The sequence below is a fragment of the Phalaenopsis equestris genome, unplaced genomic scaffold (assembly GCF_001263595.1).
Source record: "Phalaenopsis equestris unplaced genomic scaffold, ASM126359v1 Scaffold000090, whole genome shotgun sequence".
NCBI lineage: Eukaryota > Viridiplantae > Streptophyta > Magnoliopsida > Asparagales > Orchidaceae > Phalaenopsis > Phalaenopsis equestris.
This window is the reverse complement of record NW_018164532.1, coordinates 257,064-281,501: the sequence shown is the minus strand read 5'-3', so window position 1 is coordinate 281,501 and position 24,438 is coordinate 257,064. Positions and strand designations below refer to the sequence as shown.

Here is a 24,438-nt window from a genome sequence, read left to right as displayed (position 1 = left end):
GTGTTATTGTGTGTTATTCATGTGTTATTGTATCCTGAAAATATTCTTAATGTTATAATAACACAATAACACATCAATAACACATGAATAACACACAATAACACATGAATAACGTGCAATAACACATGAATAACACAGGAGGGAATATTCCCCGTGTTACTGCGCCGTTTTTTTTGCTCTACCGCGCGAGATGTCGTGGCATGTTTTGATTGGCTACGCACTTTATTTTTACGTGCGTAGTACTGATGTAATATTTCTTCCATAAATATGAGATATATAAATCTAAAACAATTGTATGTTAGGTATGTAAATGTTCGGAACAAATTGCTCGTAATTCCTTTCTCATATAACGAATTTGTTAGCAGCCTTCTCAAATTAATCCTAACCGTAACGGTTAACCTCGCCGGCAAGCCAATGCTGGACGACACGTGGACTTGCCTCCAAGAAGAATTGCATTTTTTCAAATAAGACCATCATATCTAAGTATATTGACAACCCCTCTTATGATTGCACGTCATCAAAATGTATTACTGGAGCACAGAACAAGGTTTTATTTGTGTTGTTTTTCAGCATAATAGAAAATTACGAGGGGGCAAAATGCAATTATGTAAAGCCGGCAGCCAACACGGCTTCAGCCGGAAAATTTTATTTTAAAATTTCCACATTTTAATGCGTCTCCTCTCTCGAGATCCTCATCTCGCCGCCCTTTATCTCATTTTTTGCGGGAACGGAGAAGGCGGCAAGGGGAGAGGAGACTAGGGTGGGAAGGAGTACGAGTGGGAAGTAATCCAGCAATCTGATCCCTCTCCTCCGCAGTTGCATTCTGTGATCCGATCTTATCCCGGAGGTCTTTCCAGTCGGAGCAATTCAGCCTTAAAATTTTGATCGTTCCCGTTCGAGCTTTTGATTGTTTGGTTGATTGTGTTATCTGTGGGAGGAAAATTTAATTGGTGCGTTGTTCTGCGTTTTTTTTTTTTTGGATTCGAAGATATCAGCTGTGAATCGGATTTTAGCGGTTATTTTGTGTTTTCTAAGTGATTGATAATTGAGATCGTGACTTGATTAAGCTAATTATCTCTAAATCTTTCAGTTTCCTCGCTTGAAGAAGTACGAGAAATTGAAACTTTAGATATGTGTTTTTGAATTGCTTTAAATGTAATTGGTGTGTGTTGTATGGGTTACAAATAGTTTTGTATCCATCAATGATTTGTTTCATATTTGTACAGTTACGCACGGGTAGAGTGCTGTGAGTTCAACCTTCTTTTTTTGTATTCTAATGATATCTGGAAGAGTACGGAGAAAATTCTAGATTAAATTTCTGGATGGGCAACGCTTTGTTTTTGTTTTTTTGGTTTCAAATCTGATTAGATGACGGGATCATCAAAAAATTAAAAATGGGGAAAGCCTTATCTACTTTTAATGCAATGTAGGTTGTTCAGGAGATCTTCGAACTTCGTGTTGAAAGTTTGTTTTATTTGATGCTTGTGACGATGGGATTTTTCTCAAGGAACGTCTATCCTGCATGTGAGAAGCTCTGCGTCTTTTGTCCTTCATTGAGGACAAGTTCACGGCAGCCAGTGAAGCGGTACAAGAAGTTATTAGCTGATATTTTCCCTAAATCCAAGGTTAGGATGTAGTGCTTGGTATTCTGTTCTTAATTTCTACACTTAATGCTCATAAAATATTGTTTAAATCTTGTTTTGTTATGCGTGAATCTAACCACGGAATTTCTTCGCCAATTTAAGCACGTAGTATTTCTTTGTCAATTTATTTTTTAAACATCAAATGTGGGACTAAACTTATTATTTCTCGTGCTCAAACCTAAGGTTATGCGTGTTTGTCATCTTCTAAGATTCTCAAACCTCCCCATAACTTTGGATTTGCTAATAGAAAAGTATAATTGGCAAATGATTTGCCTCATGCTTTTTTGTCATTTTTTAAATCACTCCTAACTAAATCCCATAATTCTATTTAGCACTGAACTCACAACTTTGAACTTTAGATTGCTAACAATGAATTTTAATCAAGCAATGGTATGCCTAGGATTAAAATTCTTTGAGATTACTTTGACTAAACCTTACGGAATTAAATTTCTTGTCAACAACGACTTGTTAGACAATGTTTGTGAACATTTAAGTCTTCAATCACGTCAGATTTCAGTTGTTTTCATATTATTGATGCCTTTCTATAGCCAATAAAGTGTGGATCAAGGAAAAGGGGACATTACCTACATAGCGCTCAATTCTTATGTATTTATATATATCAAACCTAAACTTTCATATTTACACACATAGCACTCAATTCGTTATATTACATCAAAAATAATGCGAGTATCACTTTTTAAAAGTGAAATACATCTTTTCATGTATAGGTTTAAAGCATGAAAGTGCCGATATGTATTTATGAAAGTTTAGGTGTGAGATATGTAAATGCATATGAATTATGTCTATGTATGCAAATTTCCCAAATAAAAAAGGATGGATATTCTATTTTTTGTGTTCAAAGGACTTGTAGACGTGTTTACCTGGATGGTCTTATGCTTCTGCATAGAAATATCAATAGCTTCTAGAAGCTTTAGATGTTATTTAGTGAATTCAGATGGCTATCTAATTCTTATGAAATCTTATTGGATTATACAGCATGTTTTTCTTTCATGATTTAGGTCAACTTTATTAAATAAATGAGGTTATGAGAAAAGCTTTGTGCTTTTGTTTTCTGCAGCTTAAATTTAAATATTTTGTCTTAACATAATCATTTTTTTTAATCACAGTATAAAAATTGTTTATATGCTTTCTTTCAGGATGAAGAACCTAATGATAGGAAAATTTCTAAACTGTGTGAATATGCTTCAAAAAATCCACTCCGCATTCCAAAGGTAATTTCAGTATGTTTTATTTTTACTTCCAACGGATCATCAATTTTAGTTGCCTAGCTTTGATAGCTTATCTAGGTTCCTTATCTCTTTTATTTTGGTATTTTGATTATAGCATTATTGTTCATGACTCACAATTGTTTATTTTTAAGCACAAAAACTTTTGCCTTTGACATTATGATGCTATTTTATGTAACTAAGTTACAGTAATTTCTTATGTTCAGCAATTATTTTTCGTGATTTATTATGCATAACTTATATCGTGAAACGAGAAATATTTTGTATGTTTGAGAATGTTGGGGTAGAGGCATTGGATACTTGGCAAATGTTTTTTTAAATAGTATTGTGTCCTTTTCTAAGTTAAACTTTTAAGAAGTTGGAAAGAAAATGCTTTTGTCATGGAGGGGTTATACACTAACAAACTAAATTAATTTGCATTATATTAAAGTTCTTTCCGTACTAATACCAATGCTGATGATCTCAGTAATAGCAGTAATAACAATTGAAGTGGAGCAAAATTGGTCACTATCTTTGCTGTTCTTTGTGCAGCTTCTTTAAATTATTGGAGCTCATCACAACATCGTTTTCTGTTATTCCTTCTGTTGCTATTGTTTATGTTTTTCTTTTGAATGATCTATTCTTTGTCAACAATTAAGAGGTTTATAAAACTAAAAATTCTGAAATAAATCATACTGCATACATTTCATTATAACCATTTTCTTCTATTTTCTAAAAAAATTCAGATAACAACTTATTTGGAGCAAAGATGCTACAAGGAATTGAGGTCTGAGGAGTTTGGCTCTGTAAAGATAATCATGCGCATTTATCATAAACTATTAGTTTTCTGTAAAGATCAAATGTAAGCTCTTCTTTCCTTTTAAATTCGTCTTGGTAACCTTTATGTGTATTTCTGGGTTTACTAGGTACTCAATAGACTTTTATCTTCAGCTATGTCCATTACTTGCTCAGAATTGAGCTTTGTGTACCACTACTGCTTTTCCAAATGGATTCTGTTGTCATTAGCAATTCCACATTTTTCTTACAATTTCCTAGGTACAAATTTCATTCATTTTGTAAATAAGATTTAAGAATAATTTATTTGGAAACAGACAATTCATAGAATGCAGAAATGGCATGCAAAATGTTGGAAACCTTATTATTGTATAATAGCTAAAATGGTCATTGAAGTGTTTTGTTTACCTCTTCTCAATGTTCTATGATCAAGCATTTTTTGCTTTAGAATGGTGAAAATCTACCTAAAGGGCATGTAATATTTTTGCGGAAAAAAGTTAACCAACATGTAGCACCCAACAGAATGAGTGAAGAAGGGAGGATTCATAAAGCAAATCTCAAAAAAATTACATAGATTAAGAAGTTTTAATTTTTAAGTGAAGTGCAAAAAATTTCTCTCTCTTACGAAACAAGAAAAAAGCCATATTAGAATCTCTTGTTATTGTTTCTTTATGATTGATCAAGAGATCAATCAGTCCGAAAGATAACTAAGTGAACTTTGATGTGGGTTACATCCAATAAATATATATAATTTTTAACAAAACTTATCATAAATGTGTGTGTTAAGAAAAGGGATTTCCTGGCGTATGGAACTCCCACAAATATAGGATTGGAGAAGGATTGATGTATACATTCTCAACATGCATTTTCAAAGATGCTATTTCTATTATTAGAACAAGGGATCTCCAAAATATATTAAAGACTACTTAACTTCTATAATTCTATTTAAGGTTCACCCTCCTTGGCATAAATGTGTTCAGAGTTCATAGAAAATAGCTTCAGTTATGATTCCAGTTTGATAAATATTCATTTTCTCAAATAGATGTAAAGTTTTCATATAATTTGTTGGCTTTTAGATAAAATGATCACATGCTAAGCAGTAGGTCTTAACAGAAATGCTTTGTTTACTGTCACTGATTTTCAATTGCTTATGCTAATTGTATATCGAATTAAATTTTTGGAATTTAAGAAATTTTCTTAGAGATATTACTTAGAAGATCAGCAGTACTGGAATGAGTAATTTTACGAACTCTCAACCCTAATAAAGAAAATGCTCTTTGAAGAAATAACACTCGTGACTTGGTTTATCCTTGCAAAATGCTAATATGATGAAGTGAAGTGAAAAAATATAATGGAAAAAAATAATGGCTTCTTTTCCCTTTCAACTGGACTTCCTTTTGTTCATTTGGTAGTAGAACTGGACTTCCTTTTGTTCATTTGGTAGTAGAAGTATATGTGTTAATCGTCCTTTTTTGGTGATTGGGGGGAATGGGCAGGCTCTAGTTAACCGTGGGAATGGAAGGGTGCTTGTTATTAATTGAATAGACAGAGGCAAGATAAATAAATGAATGGAAAATATACATGCATTACACTAAATTCCGATGTATTTACATATCTAACACCTAAACTTCAGTTTTTACATATATGCGACCTTAGCTATGTATGAAAAAGCTGTATCTAACTTTTTAAAATTCAAAATAGTGGTTTTTTTTATGTGATATGAAAGATTCAGGTGGTATAGATGTAAAAATTAAGTTTAAGTGTTAGATATGTAAATACATAGGAATGGGTGGTATGTATGTAAATGCCCCTGAATGATTACATAGGCATGAGAGGGAGTGATTTAGATAGCAATGTAGTATGTTAGCCAGTGTAGAGGATGTTGGTTCTGTATGTGCTGACTGTATTGCATGAACTAAAAGGTTGTTCGACACTTGATGACTAACCTTAAAATTTTTTAACTGAAATTAACAAGATTAGAATAGCTTCCAGCATGAATAGTAAAATATGTGTACCTGAACACTCTGTCACTTAAGTCCCAATACGTTCATCAATGGCCTCTAGACCAAATTTATTTCTTTTTATGCTTTTGTTTTCTACTGTTAACACTTGGAGGGAGCAGCGTGGGTTTTTATTGTAGCTGGAAATCAGTATTTTTTTTTAATACAATCTGGAATCTGCTGGATGTGATTCTGGCGCTGCAGAAGGGGGAGAAACTTGCTCATTTTGTAGTATAGTTGAAATTGGAAACTTTTTGCTTTTGCACTTCTGCTGAAATCTGGACATATTGTTTTCAGCCAAATTATGGTATTCAGTGTGACTGCTAATTGGGTTTTTTGTGATCATAATAGGACCACCAAGATCTACAAAAAATTTCATCAGATTGTTTAAACTTTTAAATTCATGTGTGCTGGTTGGATGTAAATTCTTAGAGAATGGTGTACGTGTTATGTCAATTTTTGGGAAAGGTTTCTCCTTGTACTAGTGTGAGGCTTAGGCTTTCTATTTGCTGAGTATCTATCCATATTATTTTTATCTATGTAGCGTGTGATTGGGATTTGGCAAAACCTATTACAAGTAAGGTTTACATTTTACTGCATGCATCCTGATGTCTTATGATTTCATGTTATCTCAAAATTTTTGCAGAATTTCTATTTGACCAATCCTTACATTGTTGTTTATAATGAATTTGTATGAAAAGTGATGATTTTTTGTCCAAGTTAAAGTTGGCGGACTACAATTTGTTTTTGCTTAATTATTTTGACAAGAATTCGCGAATGGTTAGTGTTTCAGGAAAACATTCCACTCATAATTTGTACAATTTTATTGGTCGTATCTACTTTCCCAAAATGATGTAAACTTTTTGTACCATTTTTTTAATTCACACAAAAATGTCACCAAACATTGAAGCGATTAGATAACTCCCACTTAAGATAGTTGGGATAAAGCCAGTAATATTTTTTTATTTTTGCCATCATTCAGATGCAAAATGTTTTATGTCAAATTAATTAATTATATTGAAACAATACTTCAGGCCACTGTTTGCGAGCAGCTTTCTAACCATCATAGAAACTCTGTTGGACCAACCAAGGCAGGATGAAATGCGCATAGTTGGATGCCAAACCCTTTTTTACTTTGTAAATTGTCAGGTATACCTTATCTTTTCAAGTATCAATATATTATGTAATAAGCCACCGGAAGAGAAAATATTTTATTTCAAGTTTTTTAAACCACAAGGAGAGAGCTTCATATCTAAATAGAACCCCCTTAACATTAAAATTTTTTTTATTCTCTTAAGGGAGGAGAAAGTATTATTTATTTAAAGTACGGAAATTCAAATTGAAATTTTATCTTTCCTAATATTAAGCCGTTTAAATTATTCTTGATAATAAATTTAAATATTCTCGACATCAAAATAAAATATGACTTAGTATTGCTTAAAATATTATATTTTCAAACAGATTTTAATATTTAATGATGGCTTATAAAAATTATCAATTTAATTTAATTCTAATTTTAATTTGACATGTTGTGAAAATAGCAACAATTTAAAAATCTTATCTGTCTAATATAGTCATATGCTAACAATTTGATTAAAATTTATTTTTGAAATTACTGTATAATATTTATTCTCTATAATTATTGTAATGATAGTACTTTTTGATCTCCCATGCATTAATTGGGGTTACATTCTTGTTATCCTCTAATCTCTTTAGTGTGGTAAGTTGAGCTTTTTACAAAAAGGAGCAGCTTGTAATCTTCAATTTTAATTACTCTTTTAACATATTATGCCTGAGATCAAATTTCTTGTCTTAAATTTCAGATTGATGGTACATACATGTTCAACTTGGAAGGCATGGTTCCAAAATTTTGTCAGCTTGCTCAAGAAAGCGATGAAGGTCTACGTGCTGCAGGGCTGCAGGCCCTTTCTGCAATGGTAATATTTTTAGACATTGTCTTTTAGGAGTGTTGTAAATAATTCAATTTACAGCAATCTTTTAAAATTGATCATTGAAATTATGTCTAATATAGATGTTAAATCTTTGTTAGTTTTGTGCTACGCCACCCCCTCCCCCTCACCTAACACACACACACACACACACACAGGTGTGTGTTTGTATTTGTATGTGCCGTGCCTTTGTGTGTGTCTCTGTGTTTGTATGCCTATAATCTATATGTATGTAAGCACATGCGTTTTTGAGTACTGAAACTAGATCAACGACCTTTGATACTATTATGGTTAAATCTTTCCAAATTGATTGATCATTGAAATTATGTTTGATACAGATGCTAAATCTTTGTAAGTTTTGTACTATATATATATACTTATAATTACCACGGCTTTATGGGTTTTCATTTTCGTTCTGTTAGGGTTTCCGCTCATGGCGAACCCTAGCTCGAAACAGACGACTGTTTTTTCGCTCGTTTTGTTCCTCTTGTCTTCGTCATCAGCTCTGGCTGGTGGAGGAGTTCGCACTGCTTCGAGCCTGCTCGTCTGCTGCATCGTCTGCGGTGGAGACGCGTCGTTTGCGGCGCTTTGCTCGACTGCTCCGCCAGAGTTTTGTTTGACTGCTCTGCCAAAGTTCTGCTCGAGTGCTCTGTCAGACCCTTTGTAGGGGGCAGTCGCTGTAGTGCTTTTGTGAAGCACGCTAATGGTCTCAGGGCTTTCCTACGCTGCCGCCCTCGCTGGTGGTAACCCCATCAAACCCTCCTATGCTACAGTGGTTCAAAAACGTAGCTCCCCTGTTCACCTCGCAGATAGTCTGATATTCTCGCAGATGTACCATAATTCTGTTGCAGGACATGGAGATTGCAATCTCATAAAAAAAAGTAGAGAAAAAGAAGGGCAAACCAGCAATATTCTTCTCTGACATTGAATTTTCAACTCATGCAGGAAAGTACAAATTTACACTAGTTGGAAAGTTCCAATTATGTTGCCCTAAGACGGAGATTATCATGAAGGTTTTTGAAGATTTCAAACTGGTTAGAGATTGACAGGTGGGCCATTTCGACGGAAGACAAGTTATGATACAGTTTAGCATAGAAGAAGATTACACAAGGATTTTTTCAAAGAAATTCATCACAATCGTGAACAAACATATGAAATTACATGAATGGACCCCTAATTTTGATCCCAGTCAAGAACTCCCAATTGTGTCTATCTAATTCTCATTACCTGAACTCAAGTTTCAATTCTTTGACCTACTTATCTTATATGCAATTGGGATTATCATTGGAAAATCTTTGCAGGTAAACTTACCTACAGTTCATTTCTTAAGGCCCTCTATTGCAAGGTTTTTTATTGAAAGAAATATTACACTACCAGATGTAGCAGAATAAGTTATCCCTTACCTTGGTCAATCTCCCTCTTCTCCTTCGTTGGTAGGCTAGGGCACGACCTAATCTCTTCCTTCGTCTTCCCCTTCCACTCAGCAGGAGAAATGTTTCGTTGAGAACCAACAGTTAAAAGAAAGAACCTTCTATTAGTGCACCCCACGTGCCTGAACACGCTCCCAACAAACCTGATGACAACCAACCTGAGGAGGGAATCACCATAAGACAAGAGTTGGTGTCTGCCCCTGGGATCTCTTCTCCTGACCATACTACAACGAATAATGTTCGAACAAAAAATCAGGATAACCCCGCAGCTCCTATTCAGGAAGCATCAAGTGCAGATGTGACAATGCACACTTCACATACACTGGAACCTATCGCTATGGCAAAAACTGTTTTTCCTTCTATTGCGGTTCTAATATCTAATCATACCGAGCATCACATGAGACCGAGGATCACATGTGCCAGTCTTCAGATGAAGAATGACAGGTTTACACTTTTCGACGGAAGAAGAAGGCTGGGGGCACACTCCAACTTGGAAACTCAATGGATGATACTTTGGTTACTCCTGACAATGACACCACTCTTCAAAGTTCGTTATCTGGATCCGCTCCTAAAACTAGAGGAAGAGGCAGGAGGAAACTGGCTCCCCCCCAGGTTCTTGGTTTCTTCCTGTCATGTTTTAAATTTATTTTAATTTTTTATTGAGTCTTATATATATATGTGATGCACCATCAACAAATTTTCATCATCTGACACGAATTTTGAGGCTTGACACAGATCTCAAGGCAACCATTTGAGCAAGAAACATTCAAACTTCAACTAAGAGTCATCCAGAGCTCCGATTTCAGTAAACTTATAGTTAAACTGACCGGCTCGATAAGAGGGACCCAATGATATAAAAACTAGTCTGATCCGAGTTAGATCAAAGTCGGATCAAATCATTAAACCACTCTTGGAGGATTTTCAGAGGTATTTGTAAGGTCAAACAGATGTCTAATCTAGCGAGTTCATAGTTGAATCGAGCATCTCGACAAAATGAATCCAACGAGCCCAAGATTGCTCAATTCCGACATCGTTAAGACACCCAAATATCCATCAAACATCATCCGATCGAGAGAAGCTCTTCGAACCGTCTGATAAAAAATGTTCATATTCCTACATTGATTGCACTCAGAACACTATAAATAGTCTCATCCCTCACATGAAGGAAAAGGCTTGAGAGAGAACTTGAGGCTTTGAGAAGGAGCTTAAGTCCAATATTATCATGTCGTTGACCACCACCGACTGTCGGAGACCACCGCCGACCTCTGTCGACCACCGTCGATCACTACTGACATCCGTCGACCGTCATCGACCATCGTCGACCACCGTTAACCAGACGCTGTCAGTCGACGTTGTTCCTTGAAAAATCTAGTAACCCTTTCTCGTTTGTGGGTCAAGGGGTTCTGTAATCATCAACTTATAGTGAATTTTTATAACTGGGCTAGACCTCGTGGTCCCTTTACGGGTTTTCCACATAAAAATTTCTGGTGTCATCACATATTGATTCCCTTTCATTTGAGTGTGTTGAATCCTCGTGCAACGCTGAGACGATAATCCATTACTCTACAGCCACAAATTTTCTAGCACACATCAATATGTATGTATATAAATCTGGGTGTGCGTGCACACTTTTGAGTGCTAATTGATGCACTTTTGAGTACTAATAGAATATTCATTTTTTTTTATATGTGTGTATTTATGTATGTATATATATCTGTGTGTGTGCGAGCGTGCGCTTTGGATTACTTAGAAAGTTTTCAATTTTTTTCGAATGAATGTTCAATATTCTATGATATAACATTCCCTTGTTTTGTTTATTTCAAGAAGTTCAAATAAATGATTTTTATAAGCGAAATTAGTTATTGATCAAGTTTCAATAAATATCATAATAGTTAAACCATTCTTCAAGCACATGAAAGAAACCAAAATGGTTAAATGACTTATTAAGGTCCACTAAGAAGTTTAAATTTACCCATATATTTTATCAATCAATATCATTTATTGCATCATGCATATATATACATCTTATCAGCATCACATGGAGAATGACGATGAGTAGGGGGTTAGAAAAGATAAAACACACAAGCGTGCACGCACACATTGAACAACCAATATGGTAGAAGAATGGTGATTTTACTCTTATAGAAATAGAAAAGTCCATAATTAGTTCAGCAATTTTCATCCAAAAAATTATTTTGTAGTTCCTCCCTTCTAAGCTTGTCAAACTAAGCTACGTATGTTGCAAAATAGTTTTTTTTTTCCCCTCTTTTTTATGGTATAAAATGGAATGAAGATATAGCTTTTTCAAATTGGGATAAAATACAATGATCATTTTCTTCTTAATTCTAATTTTGTGTGAATTTGTTTACCATCTTCTATTTCCTTTGAACTTAAAAATCACGCCAACGATTTTCATCTATGGCATGAAAATTATTTGCGGATTGTCTTTCATCATTTAATTAAGCATGTAAAAGTATAATGATCTAACAACATGTATAAGCTCACAAAAAGTATATAGTTTTACCCATATGTGTCATCAATGAATGCCATAAAAATCCTTCCTGATAATTTCAGGCCATTTCACATTTCAGTTTGGTTGGTTGAGTGGAGGAATGCATCGGGCCTATTATGTGATAAAAAGTACCGCTTAGACTGAAAAGAAAAAAATATAAGATGGTGGTCAGATCTGCAATGTTCTATGACACAAAATGTTGGCTTTTAAAAGAGAATAATGCAACAAAGTTAAGTGTTGCTGAGATGAGAATGCTTAGGTGGATGAGTGGCTTGACACTTAGACGCAAAATATAAAATGAATATATCCATGATAGGGTTAGTGTGGCTCCCGCGGCAGACAAGATTAGAGAAAGTTGGCTTAGATGATTTGGTCACATTAAATGCCGACCATCTGATAATCCGGTTAGGAGAGTAGATGTTTTAGATTTGACTTATGTTAAAAAAGGTAGAGGTAGGCCTAAAAAGACTTGAACATAGTGTATAAAAAATTATCTCAATTTATTAGAATTAAATGAAATATGACACTCAATAGGATGCAATGGAGAAAAATGTTTCATGTAGCCGATCCCACTTAGTGGGATAAAGGCTTGTTGTTGTTGTTGTTGTTTGAAGATTCTACGTATCAAAAATCATAATCATTTTCTTATGCATTTGACAAAATGTTAGAAAATTTCCATTTATCTGTTTAATCTTCAAATGTTCTTGAAATTTATTGAAATCTTGTATGCTGCATGTCTTTGATGACACTAAAGAAAATTAGTGGTAGTAATTAATGTGATTTCTATAAGAATATTTATTTAGTGCAGTTTCTAGCCTCAGTTCATTTTAATTCTTCAGAATTTCGTTGGTAACTCCTACACTCAGCCTGGAATTATGGATAAGCATGGCAGTCAAGCGAATGTTTTAGGATGTGCTGATGATGTTATGCAGACTTTTATGCTTTACTTCATCCCGCCTTGGTTGAAAATTGGTGGAACTCTGTTTCATGTATACATATAACGCATGATTATATTATACGTAGGGAAACTTTTTGCTTGTTTTGAAATTCACATTATTCTCTTTTACAGTTCACTTTATCTGTAATATGTAATTTTATATACCTTTTTAGTCAAATGTATTTGGTTTTTCGCTCTTCCTTTTGTTGATATAGTGTTTAGCCATTTATAAGCACCGATTGATTCTTCTTAAATCTTATTCAGATTTGGTTTATGGGTGAATACTCTCATGTCTCTGGAGAATTCGACAATGTAAGTTATCTATTTTTCTTTTTATTTCTTTCTAGCATTGCTTCCAATGATTTTTGTGTGTTATTGGGCTTTTTTCACCAGATATTTATTTCACTTGACAATATTAATTAATATTTTTAATTTGTAGATTGTTACCATTGTCTTAGAAAATTATGGAAATACTCATATAAGTTCTGAAGATGTTCAAGATACCGAGCAAGGCACACAGAACAAATGGGTCAAAGAAGTCCTCAAAGCGGAAGGTCACGTGTCTCCTATCCTTGGGGAACATGCAAGGCTTCTCTCTTGGAAGAACCTCGTAAATGACAAGGGAGAACTTTGTTTGACATTGTACGGCTTTGTTTCGTGAGATAATTCCTTTTGGCATTGATAGTCTAGCAAGGGGTGTAAAGGAGTCGAGCTCGAGTCATCCTTGACTTGATCTTGAGTTCTATTAATTAATTGAGTTCAAGCTCGAGCTTAATTGTACGAGTTCGAGCTAGTTCATACTTGTGCTTGTTTATTATGAAAGAGGGACAACAATATTAATTTAAACTAGTGTTGTAATAAAATGATAAATAGAATGTGCAATTAAATGGTAAATAATTAGAGATCACTTAGTATAAAGTGTAAAATATGATTTTTTTTAAATATTTTTAAAAATTTAAAGAAAAAGTCTTGAATTTTAATATAATTTGAACATTTTATATTAATCATTTTGTAAACAAGCCATCTCATTAGCTAATCAAATAAGTAAATTTGGGGCTGGCTTGAGCTTGGCTTGTTAGCTTATCGAGCTCAGCTAGTTATCGAGCCGAGCTTGAGCCGGCTTGACTCAATTACACCCCTTCTGTCCTTTAGGATCATACTAACTTTCTCTTGAACAGAGATGAATACAAAAACTCCAAGTTTTGGTCAAAGGTTTGCGTGCATAACATGGCCATGCTAGCCACGGAAGCAACTACTGTACGACATGTTTTGGAGTCTATCTTTCGATATCTGGATAGCGGTAATTTGTGGTCACCTCCAAACGGGATTGCTTTTTCAGTCTTGCTTGATTTGCAAAGGATAATGGAAAAATCTGGCAAGTTGTTTTTGTGTTCCTCTGTTATTTATTGTTCTTTTAGCAAAATGTTAATTACATTGAAGGAAATATTGTTCATCTAAACATGCATTTTTTATACCTATTCCTCGTTCCAGGACAAAATGCGCATTTGCTGTTATCCATACTGGTCAAGCATCTTGACCACAAGACAGTCCAGAAACAGCTAGAAATGCAGTTAAAGATGATCAATGTCGCCACTCGTCTTGCTGGGCAATCAAAAGCTGAGACTTCTCTGGCAATTATCAGCACAATAACTGATCTTGTTCGACATTTACGAAGAAATATGCAGTGTGAAATTGACAAATCAGGTTTGAGCGAGGATATGTTGAAATGGAACAACAAATTCCAAAAAGCTATTGAAGAATGTCTTGTTCAGTTATCCAATAAGGTATACTGATTTTTTTTACTTACAGATTGTGGATATATTTTGTAGAAAATTTACAGTAGGCTTTGCTGCATAAAGAAATACAATATCTTTTAGGAAGATTTTGTTAAGATTTGTATCTAGTTTAGGGTTCTATTGGTAAATAGAAAATATAGAAGAAGTCTAGAGATTTATTTGTAAAAACGTTATAAGGCTCTATATAAGCCCAAATAATTAATGGTAGAATAAGTTTTTTAGAGCAATTATTTCTTCTGGTTTACATACCACTCAATTCTTATGTTTTGACGTATCTGGCATCTAAGCTTCAATTTTTACATACATACCATCTTACCTCGTATGAAAAGGTGTATTTCGTTTTTTCAAAGTCAAAGTAGTGGTAGTTTTTATGTGATATGAAAGATTTGTCTGGTATAAAGCAAAGTTTAGGTGTTAGATATGTAAATACATAGAAATTGGGTGGTATGCATGTAAATGCCCGTTTTCTTTTATCTTGGTGGATTTTTACTTGCCTAGTGTTCTGTATAGGAGTGAGCAATTTAAGTGAAAGGAAGATGAAAGTGGGCTAAATATCTGAAATCCATGGTGTACATAAACTATCAGAATATCATTTTATTTCCCTTTTCACATTTAACACGGCCATTATTCTATTTGATAGCATTTCTCATAAAGCCTTTATTATATTTTTAAAATTTTAGGTTGGAGATGCTGGACCTGTTCTTGACATGTTGGCTGTAGCACTGGAAAATTTATCAACTTCTGCGCCTGTCGCTAGATCAACTGTTTCTGCTGTTTATCGAACAGCTGAAATAATTACATCTGCACCAAATATTTCCTATCAGAATAAGGTAATTTTGTCTTGACTTACATACTATACTGTTCCGGTCCTGCATTTTTTTTTTCTGATATCACTACTTACCCATGATACAGGTTTTTCCAGAAGCATTATTTCATCAATTGCTCTTGGCAATGGTTCATCCAGATCGTGAAACCCATGTTGGCGCACACCGTATCTTTTCTGATGTTCTCCTTCCATCTTCCGTTCAAACTCATGCTCTTTCTCCTACTTCAGAACTAGCCAAGCCATATAATCTTCATGTGACACTTTCGAGGACGTTGTCTGCCTTTTCATCCTCAGCCGCTCTTTTTGAGAAGCTTAGAAGTGAAATGCGTCCCTTTCGAGATCATGCATCCATGGATGATCTTCATAAAATCAACCACAGCAATGATGGTTGCGATATTAGTAATGACAGCACAAATGTTTTCAAACTTCATTTAACTCATAATCGTACTTATGCAATGGAGGAAGACCCTTTTTTGTCTTCTTCAACAGAAGAACACAATCCTCGGGGCAAACCTGATGAGAAAGAACTGGTTTGTAATCCAGTTTCTTAAAGTTTGGAACTTTTCTTTTCCATTTGAAGCAAAACTAAATTCATTTCCATGAATTAACTTCAGGACACACTGTTGCTTAGGTTGAGTGGTCAACAGATCACCCTTCTACTGTCATCCATATGGGCACAAGCTCTTTGTCCAGAAAATACTCCACAAAACTATGAAGCGATTGCTAATACTTATGGCCTGATACTTATATTTTCTCGTACGAAGGTATTTATGTATTCTTATTCTCTCCAATCAAGTTGATGTAATGATTTATTCTTTGAGAAAAGTGTCAAAATAATCCCTCCACTCTTTGCAGGGCATCATTTTAATCTCAAAGTATATAAAAGTGTAGATTTTGTTCTCAGTCTCTTTTAATATTTGCTAAAATAACTCCTAAAGACTATTTCGGCACCTATTAAAAATGTCTTTGGACTAATGACACTTTTATAAACTTGGGGACTAAATTTATCGCATGTACATAGTCAAGAGACTATTTTTTGACTTTACGCTTCATTCTTTTTAGTTCTTAACCTTCTATAATGTCATGCCGAGCTGAAAAAAAATTGCCAATGATGGTACTGGCAAACTTGGTGGTGACTTTGCTTGTAGAAGTGTTGGAGTTTTTCATATCTGCTAAACCCATGCTATGTTTTTCTTGGCATTGCCAATCTATTTCCCCGACTTTTTGCTTCATGAATGTGTATATCCACTTATTATTGCAAAAATGATGTATAGTGTGTATTAGTGATGGGGAACTCATTCAATCTCATGCAGAACTCATTTCAGGACACTCTTATTCGAAGCTATCAACTTGCATTTTCCTTAAGAAACACTGCCCTTCAAGAAGGTATTATATATCACGTTCTGAACCTATTTGGCAGTTTCTAGCATAACCACCTTACCATATCTTTTTTATGGCATGAAAAGTTAAATGTATTTACATGCATACCACTCAATTCATATGTATTTACATATCTAAAGCCTAAAGCCTAAACATTTACATATCTAAAGCCTAAACTTCAATTTTTACATATATGCCACCTTACCTATGCATAAAAGGGTGCATTTCACTTTTTAAAAATTTGTGATATGAAAGATTTAGGTGACATAGATGTAAAAAGTAATGTTTAGGTGTTAGATATGTAAATACATAGGAATTGTGTGGTATGTATGTAAATTCTCGACAATCAAAATGTTTTAATATTTGTCAAATATTCAAGTTTTAGCATGCAACGAGTAGGAAAATTATGCTTTCTTTTCTTATTGAAGCAAAAAAAATTAGCCCTTACGCATTTCAAGATCCATGGACTACTTTAATTCCAATAGGACCCAGGTTTACTTTGTATTTTTCTTGAATTCATTTAACGGAGAATAACTAACAAATTACTCGAAAAGCTTAGTAATAAGATCTCTATCATTTCATTTCATATGATTTCTAATTGTTTAATCAACCTAGATCGAGCAGCTCTGTAGCAGTTGTTTTATATGATTTATCTTCTTCATTTCCAGTTTCATTGCCTCCGTCAAGGCGGCGTTCTCTTTTCTCTTTGGCAACGGCGATGATTGTGTTTTCATCAAAGGCTTTTGATATATTTCCTCTTGTTTCAATTGCCAAGTCATCCCTCTGCGAAAAAATGGTATTTTGATGCTTCTCTCTGTAGATGACTTTTTAAATTCTGTCATCTATTATTTGCATTTTTTTAGAAAAACTCTGATAAGATCTACAGTACATATAGCTGATCAGAGAAATGCTCTTTGTACCATTTAAATAAATATATTTTTAACATCTTTATACTGCATATCATTAAAAAGAGTGTTGTTGGCGCATCAGCTCATCTTTATACTGCAGCTCATTGTACTTTACTAGTGTGCTGGTTTTGAGTGTTCTTTACTAAATTTTTTTTATAGAAGGCTTTGAGGGTTATATACCAATAGAAAGCAATAACTTTGTTGATTTTATCACTCTTTATTAGACCATTAACTTGGCTAGACTATATGATGAAAGACAACAACAATAATAATAATAACAAGCCTTTATCCCACTAAGTGTGGTAGGCTACATCAATCATTTTTCTCCATATGTCTTATTGCATGTCATAATTTCATTTAATTCTAATAAATTAAGATCATTTTTTATACACTATGCCCAAGTTTTTTTTTTTTAGGTCTACCTCTACCTTTCTTTCTTAACATAAGTCAAATCTAAAACATCTACTCTCCTAACTTAAAATCATGAAGTTTAAAATGGATCAACCTAGATTTAAAATATTTTTTGACTTCAATCATTTCAAATATATTGTGTGGATATTTGTCATGCGGATAAGCCCTCTCAACTCAAGTCTTTGAAGTAAGGAGAATCATATGTGGAATGTGAGACTTATGACCTCACTGTACAAGCTGGGTTGTTTGCTTTAGAGTGTGCATTGAGTATGAGTTTTAATCAACAACAACAACAACAACAACAAAGTTTTATCCCACTAAGTGGGGTTGGCTACATGAATCCTTTTTCTCCATTGCTTCCTATTGAGTGTCATATTTTCATTTAATTCTAATAAATTAAGATCATTTTTTATATAATATTATCATGTTTTTTTAGGTCTACCTCTGCTTTTCTTAACATAAGTCAAATCTAAAACATCTACTCTCCTAATCAGATTATTAGATAGTCAATGTTTAATGCGACCAAACCATCTAAGAGGACTTTCTCTAATTTTGTCCGCCACTGGAGCTACACCAACCCTATCACGAATATATTCATTTCGCATTGTCTCTAAGTGTAAAGCCGCTCATCCACCTATCCACCTAGTCATCCACCTAGTCATTCTCATCTTAACAAAACTTAACTTAGCTTTATGCTTCTCTTTTAAAGACCAACATTCAACGCCATAGAGCATTGCAGGTCTGACCACCATCTTATAAAATTTTCTTTTCAGTATAAGTGGTACTTTTTAATTACACAATAGACCCGAAGGATTCATCCAATTCAACCAACCAACTTGAATTCTACTAATAACATCCCCATCTATATCACCATCACTTTGAAAAATAGACTCGAGCTATCTAAAGCGTTCTATCTAAAGCGTTCACACAAGCGTTCACACTTTTTAATAATTTGATCACCTATAGTTATAACTTTGTCTCTATAGCTACCACTACTAAAATTATATTCCATGTATTCAGTTTTAGTTCTACTCAAACGAAGGCCTTTAGACTCCAATGTAGATCTCCATAATTCATGTTTTTTCTGAGCTTTCTCTCTAGACTTCTGAGCTTTCTCTCTAATCCTTATCTAGACTTATACACGAGAATAATATCATCAGCGAAAAGCATACACCAAGGTACATCCTCATATAAATGCCCAGTAAGAGCATCCATAACTAAACCAAAAAGATATGGGCTTAAAGCTGATACCTGATGTAATTCAACTGAAATAGGAAAATATTTTGTCAATCCTCCTTCTGTTCAAACACAAGTAACAACTCTAGTATACATATCTTTAATGACTTGAATATAAGTCATATCAGCACCTTTCTTCCCAAGAACTCTCCAAAGAATACCTCTTGGAACCTTATTGTAATTTTTTTCTAAATCAATAAAAATCATATGTAGATCCTCCTTATTCTCTCTGAACTTCTCCATCAAGACTCTCAATAAATGTATAGCTTCCATAGTAGACCTGCCTGGCATAAATCCAAATTGATTATGAAAAATCTTGGTAATACGTCTTAACTTATGCTCAATCACGCTTCCCATAATTTTAAAGTATGACACATCAACTTAATTCCTCTATAATTTGCACACTCTTGTGCATACTCTTTATTTTTAAAAATTAGGGCCAAAATAATCTTCCTCCACTCCTTAAGCATCTTTTTAGTTTTTAAAATAATATTAAAGTGTTTAGTAAGCCAAAAAACTCTCAAATTTCCTTTATATTGACACACTTCAATTGGGATATCTTCAGGTCCTGTAGAGTTTCCACCTTTGATTTTTTTTAAAGCCTCATCATCTTCTTTTTTACTAATGCGACGGTAAAAATGAAATATTTTATTATTATTAACGATATTGAAATTTCTAAGGTCAATCGTATTTTTAGAAACTTTTACTGTGGATGTAGAGACTATAATTCATTTATTCTTAGACTTTGATCCTTCATTAAAGTGTAATACTCGAAGACTGTCAGGAGAGATTATCTTTTAATATAGGCATAAGGCTTATTTAGCATATTACTTCTTTTTTTTTTCTTTTTCATCTTCTCCATTAAATTTTTTAGTGTATTTCCAGGGTTATCCTACGTCAATTTATAATATTCATTGCATGTCCATGTAAAAATTTCTTAGGAATGTGTTAATTTATAGGTGCGGGAAGCTTTGCTCGTTGGGAGTAGGTTAAGGATGACAGGTTTACATTACAGTTGCGTAATATTTGGAAATTATTTTTTATTTAGACTATAATTCATATGAAAACCTTTCTTATGCTTTTTATTTGCATCATGATAACACTTTCAACTTGCCTTCACTAAATTTGAGGATATTAAAACGTTTGTTTAATTGGGAACAACTTGGAGCATTTTAAGCACATTAATACTCCAAATACTTACCCTTGCTATTCTATCATTTAGATGAAGGGAAATTTACATACGTAGCACACAATTCTTATGTGTTGACATATCTGACCCCTAATCTTTCATATTTATGTACATAGTACTTTGGTGGTTTAAACCATGTATGAAAAAAGAGTTGAAAGCTATGTGTGCAAATATGAAAGTTTAGGTATGAGATATGTAAACACATAAGAATTGTGTTCTGGGTATGTAAATTTCCCTTAAATGAATTTTGTTAATTATTCTAATTATAACTATTACAAATGTCGATGCATGTACCAGGTTGATCCATTTCTTTCTCTAGTTGAAGGTTGCAAATTGCAGTCTGTGGTCCCAAAATCTAGCGCCCAAGTAGTTTATGGTTCAAAAGAGGATGATGCTTATGCCTCCAAAGCTCTTTCTGCATCCATATTAGCTGAAGATCATTCTATAGAGTCCATGGTTGCTGTAATTATTGATGAATTTGGGAACTTATCTAGTGTAATTCACGCCACTTCTCTCTTTTCATTTCTTGATTTATTCTTGCAATTATATGAAAGTGTTCTTATAGACTTGCTCATATTTTGCAGTCGGAGTCTTCTTTGATGAGAGCTCAACTACTCAAAGACTTCTCACCGGATGATTTATGTCCGTTAGGTAGTCTGTCTGTGCGGCTACCACTTCCAGGGAAGTTAGCACAATATGCTAAAGACCATAAATCTGAAAAAGAGGTATTGTGACTAAGCATTTTCAATAATTTATCCTTTTTTACAATTCAAGAATTTGAATTTTAGTGAAATTTCATTTGTATGTCTCAGGTCAATTCTTCAGTTTTCCTAGAAGAGGACCTTTTTACTGAAGCATCCGATAGTTTTGTAGATGCGAATCCCGAGTTTTACATGAATACCAACCTTTTGAGTGTTAATCAGCTACTAGATTCTGTATGCTTAAGATTCCACTCAACCCAAGTAGTTTTATTTTTATTTTTAATTTTTTTTGGTTTACAAGATGGATTAAAGAGTATTATAATTCAATATAATTTTCTAAATCCAATCTACGTTTCATTCAGCCTTCTTTCAGAAACACTTGAGCTTATTAAGGTTGAAAAATGCAGGTAATCGAGACAGCTAGGCAAGCAGGAATAATTTCAGTATCAACTACACCTGATGTACCATTTAAGGAAATGGCTAACCACTGTGAGGCCCTTCTGATGGGTAAACAACAAAAGCTTTCTGTTTTTGTAGCATCCCAGCAAAGACAAGAAGTTTCTCAGGACCATTATAATACAATTCTGCAACATTCATCTTATCCAATTCAATTACAAACGGTATGTTATTTTGTATTATTTGTTTTTCAAGCCAGTTTAAAGGTTTTGAAGTCCATCATATAGATTATTGTTTTATGAGACCAAAATTTTCGCACAATGCTTTTTTGGTTTTTATTCTCCATCCCCATCTCAATTTCTTCGGCTCAAGTCCAAAGGATCTGATGTAAACCTCGAATTCCTTGCCCATGAATGATAGAATGTCAATTTAGTTTTGCAATCAGTACTCAATTGTGATCAATTTAGTCCTAGAGTTTTGAAGTGATTCAATTTAGTCCTTTGATTATTAAAAAATTATCCCAATTGATTCATTGTGTAGAAATCATGACGCTAAAGTGTTTCCAAATTAGTCGCTCAACTATACAGATTTGAGCTCATCTGAGTCCTGAAGATCCATTTGGGATCAATCTTTAAAATTTGGGGTGCTAAATTGGAGCAATACAAAACTCTGGGACTAAATTGGTCATACCCAAACAATCGGGGGACTATTTTGAGGTTCAACCCTTTTGCAATCCATATGCACTTTTCACCATATCCATAAGAATTATCCTTAAATGGAACTTTTCTAAGGCACAATGAGAAAAAAATTCAAGCTTATTCGTTTGTATTTTTGTTCCCTCTGCTCTCCTTTTAGTTCTACTTGTAACCCAGTTTACTTTGTACCTTCACTTATATAGCAAGTGTACTTTGAAGAAGATTGCGTCGAGTTCTGATATGATGATATAATTTCTCTTGCAATTATGCATACCTTAAAACCTTCGTCCTCTTAAATCTTGGCTTAACCCCCTTCACTTTATTTCATTTGAAGCCCTCGTTCCACCATCGTAAAGGTTATCTATACTCTTCAACTTAATTGAACGAAATGTAAAAATGGTCCCCCAGCTCTTTGTGGCCATCCATCTTAGTCCAGAATCTATAAAAATAGCAATTTAATCTCCAGACTCTTTTAATGAGGGGCATAAAATATTCCCCACTCCTCGTTATGAACTATTTCAGCCCATATTAAAAGAGTTCAACAAATAATTTGACATTTTTACAAATCCTTGGAGTAAAATGACCCCATATAAATCACAAGGGGGAACGTTTTGACACGTATATGGAAGAGTGATTTTCTCATTCAATACTTCAATTTGTATCATTACTTATTTATTAACCATGCTATGAAACTTCCTGATTTGCAGAATGGAAATCCTTTTATTGAGCAAAATCCAAACACATGCCCAAAACCAATCCTTTCTGGAACTTCACTCACCTGCTCCACTGAGTATCAGAACCAAACCCAGTTCCTCAGACTCCCTGCATCTTCCCCATTCGACAACTTCCTCAGAGCTGCTGGCTGTTGAATTTCCTCTTAGATCCCAATAGTCCCCACAAATTCTATTCCTTCAGTTCTTTTTTTTTCCTTAATAATTTTGTTGTATTATTTTACTCCTTAAAATATTCATCCCCAGCTGTGATGGGGGAGATAGGGTTTGATAATTTGATAGGAGTGGTCACAATCAGGTGATCATGTAATTGTATGATATTTACATTTATAAGGTTGAATTTGTTAAATGTATAGATTACATTTTTTTTTTGAAATAAATGTGTGATAAGATGATATGTTTTATTAAATTCATTTCTTTATTATAGTAATGAAAGCTGAGATTTTTATGATTGATGGTTGAGCTTTAATATGTCGTGTGATCCCCATTTCTTCTAATGTGTGTCAAGCTGATCCAAAACTTTTGCATAAATACCATTTAATTACTATGAATTTACATATCTAACAACTAAGGTTGTGTTTAGGGCAGTTTGTGCGTTTCAGAATAAACAATTTATCCTGAAATGCGGCCCGCGGGTCGACCGTGGGGTTTGATTCGCAGCCTGTGTTTAGTGTAAAAATGTAACCGTGTTTTCGGATAAACGGGCAAAATGCGCGAACCAAACGGTACCGCGATGTTTTTTAAAAAAAAAACCCCGCACTTATAAGCTGCCCCAAACGGGCCTAAGCTTCGGTTTTTACATATATGATGCCTTTATCCAATGCATTTGAAGGTGTATTTCAATTTTTAAAAGATAAAATAATGGTATTTTTTGGTGTGGTATGAAAGATTTGCGAGGCGTAAATATAAAAAGTTTAAATGTTAGATATGTAAATAGGTAGGAATTGGTTGGTATGTCTGTAACCTGTCAACGGTTTCATAATCATGAGAACTAATTTAGGTTTCATTGGGTGAAGTTTTTTTGAAAAGTCTCGCAAATGGACTATCTAAAATAATAAAAAAAATTAAAATTCTGTTAAAAATAATAAAAATAGCTTGGGAGCTACTTGGGATTATTTTTATTTTTTAATTTGTATTTTTTTATTTTTATTTTATTTTATTTTATTTATATTTTGATTTAAAGTAAAAGACTTTTTGATTGTGCTTGATATTTTTAAAAGTATTGAAAACATATTAAAATTATATCAAACAAACATAATTTAAAAAAATAAAAAGAATAAAAAAAAATATATATGACATAAAAATGATATCAAGTTAACTCTAAGTTGTAATTATCATAATTAACCATAACATAAACAATTTCTTTTTTAGTTGTTAAATTATGGATATTTACATGTTCCATTATTAAGGAAATTTTTTATATTTTAATTGAAATCATCTCATGGCATGACCCATCCGATCCAAATTTCTATAATTTATTTTTTTAAAGGGGTGTGATTGTTATTTCCTCATACTATTTTCTTATCAGCATGATTTAAAAACCTATAAATAAACTTCAAATTTATCTTATTTGGAATAAATTTCCAAATAAGAATACATCAGGGATCGGCTTTAAGCCCATATTTTTTTTTGCTTTAGTTATAGATGGTCTTATTGGACATTTACATTGAGGATGTA

The 24,438-nt window shown here is 33.6% G+C and overlaps 1 protein-coding gene across 1 annotated transcript; it reads left to right on the top strand.

Annotated features, from left to right (window-relative positions):
* The first annotated feature begins 676 nt into the window (after window positions 1–676).
* LOC110020023 lies at window positions 677–23,130 on the top strand. Its single transcript, XM_020717976.1, has 20 exons — window positions 677–950; window positions 1,431–1,625; window positions 2,801–2,875; window positions 3,616–3,731; window positions 6,699–6,813; window positions 7,488–7,601; window positions 12,757–12,804; window positions 12,932–13,134; window positions 13,671–13,867; window positions 13,984–14,276; window positions 14,969–15,118; window positions 15,201–15,644; window positions 15,729–15,878; window positions 16,428–16,500; window positions 17,163–17,290; window positions 20,536–20,733; window positions 20,823–20,963; window positions 21,051–21,173; window positions 21,347–21,559; window positions 22,738–23,130. Exons 2-20 carry the CDS (start codon window positions 1,479–1,481, stop codon window positions 22,897–22,899), a joined length of 3,090 nt encoding a protein of 1,029 aa, XP_020573635.1. The 5' UTR covers window positions 677–950; window positions 1,431–1,478; the 3' UTR covers window positions 22,900–23,130.
* The last annotated feature ends 1,308 nt before the right edge of the window (window positions 23,131–24,438 follow it).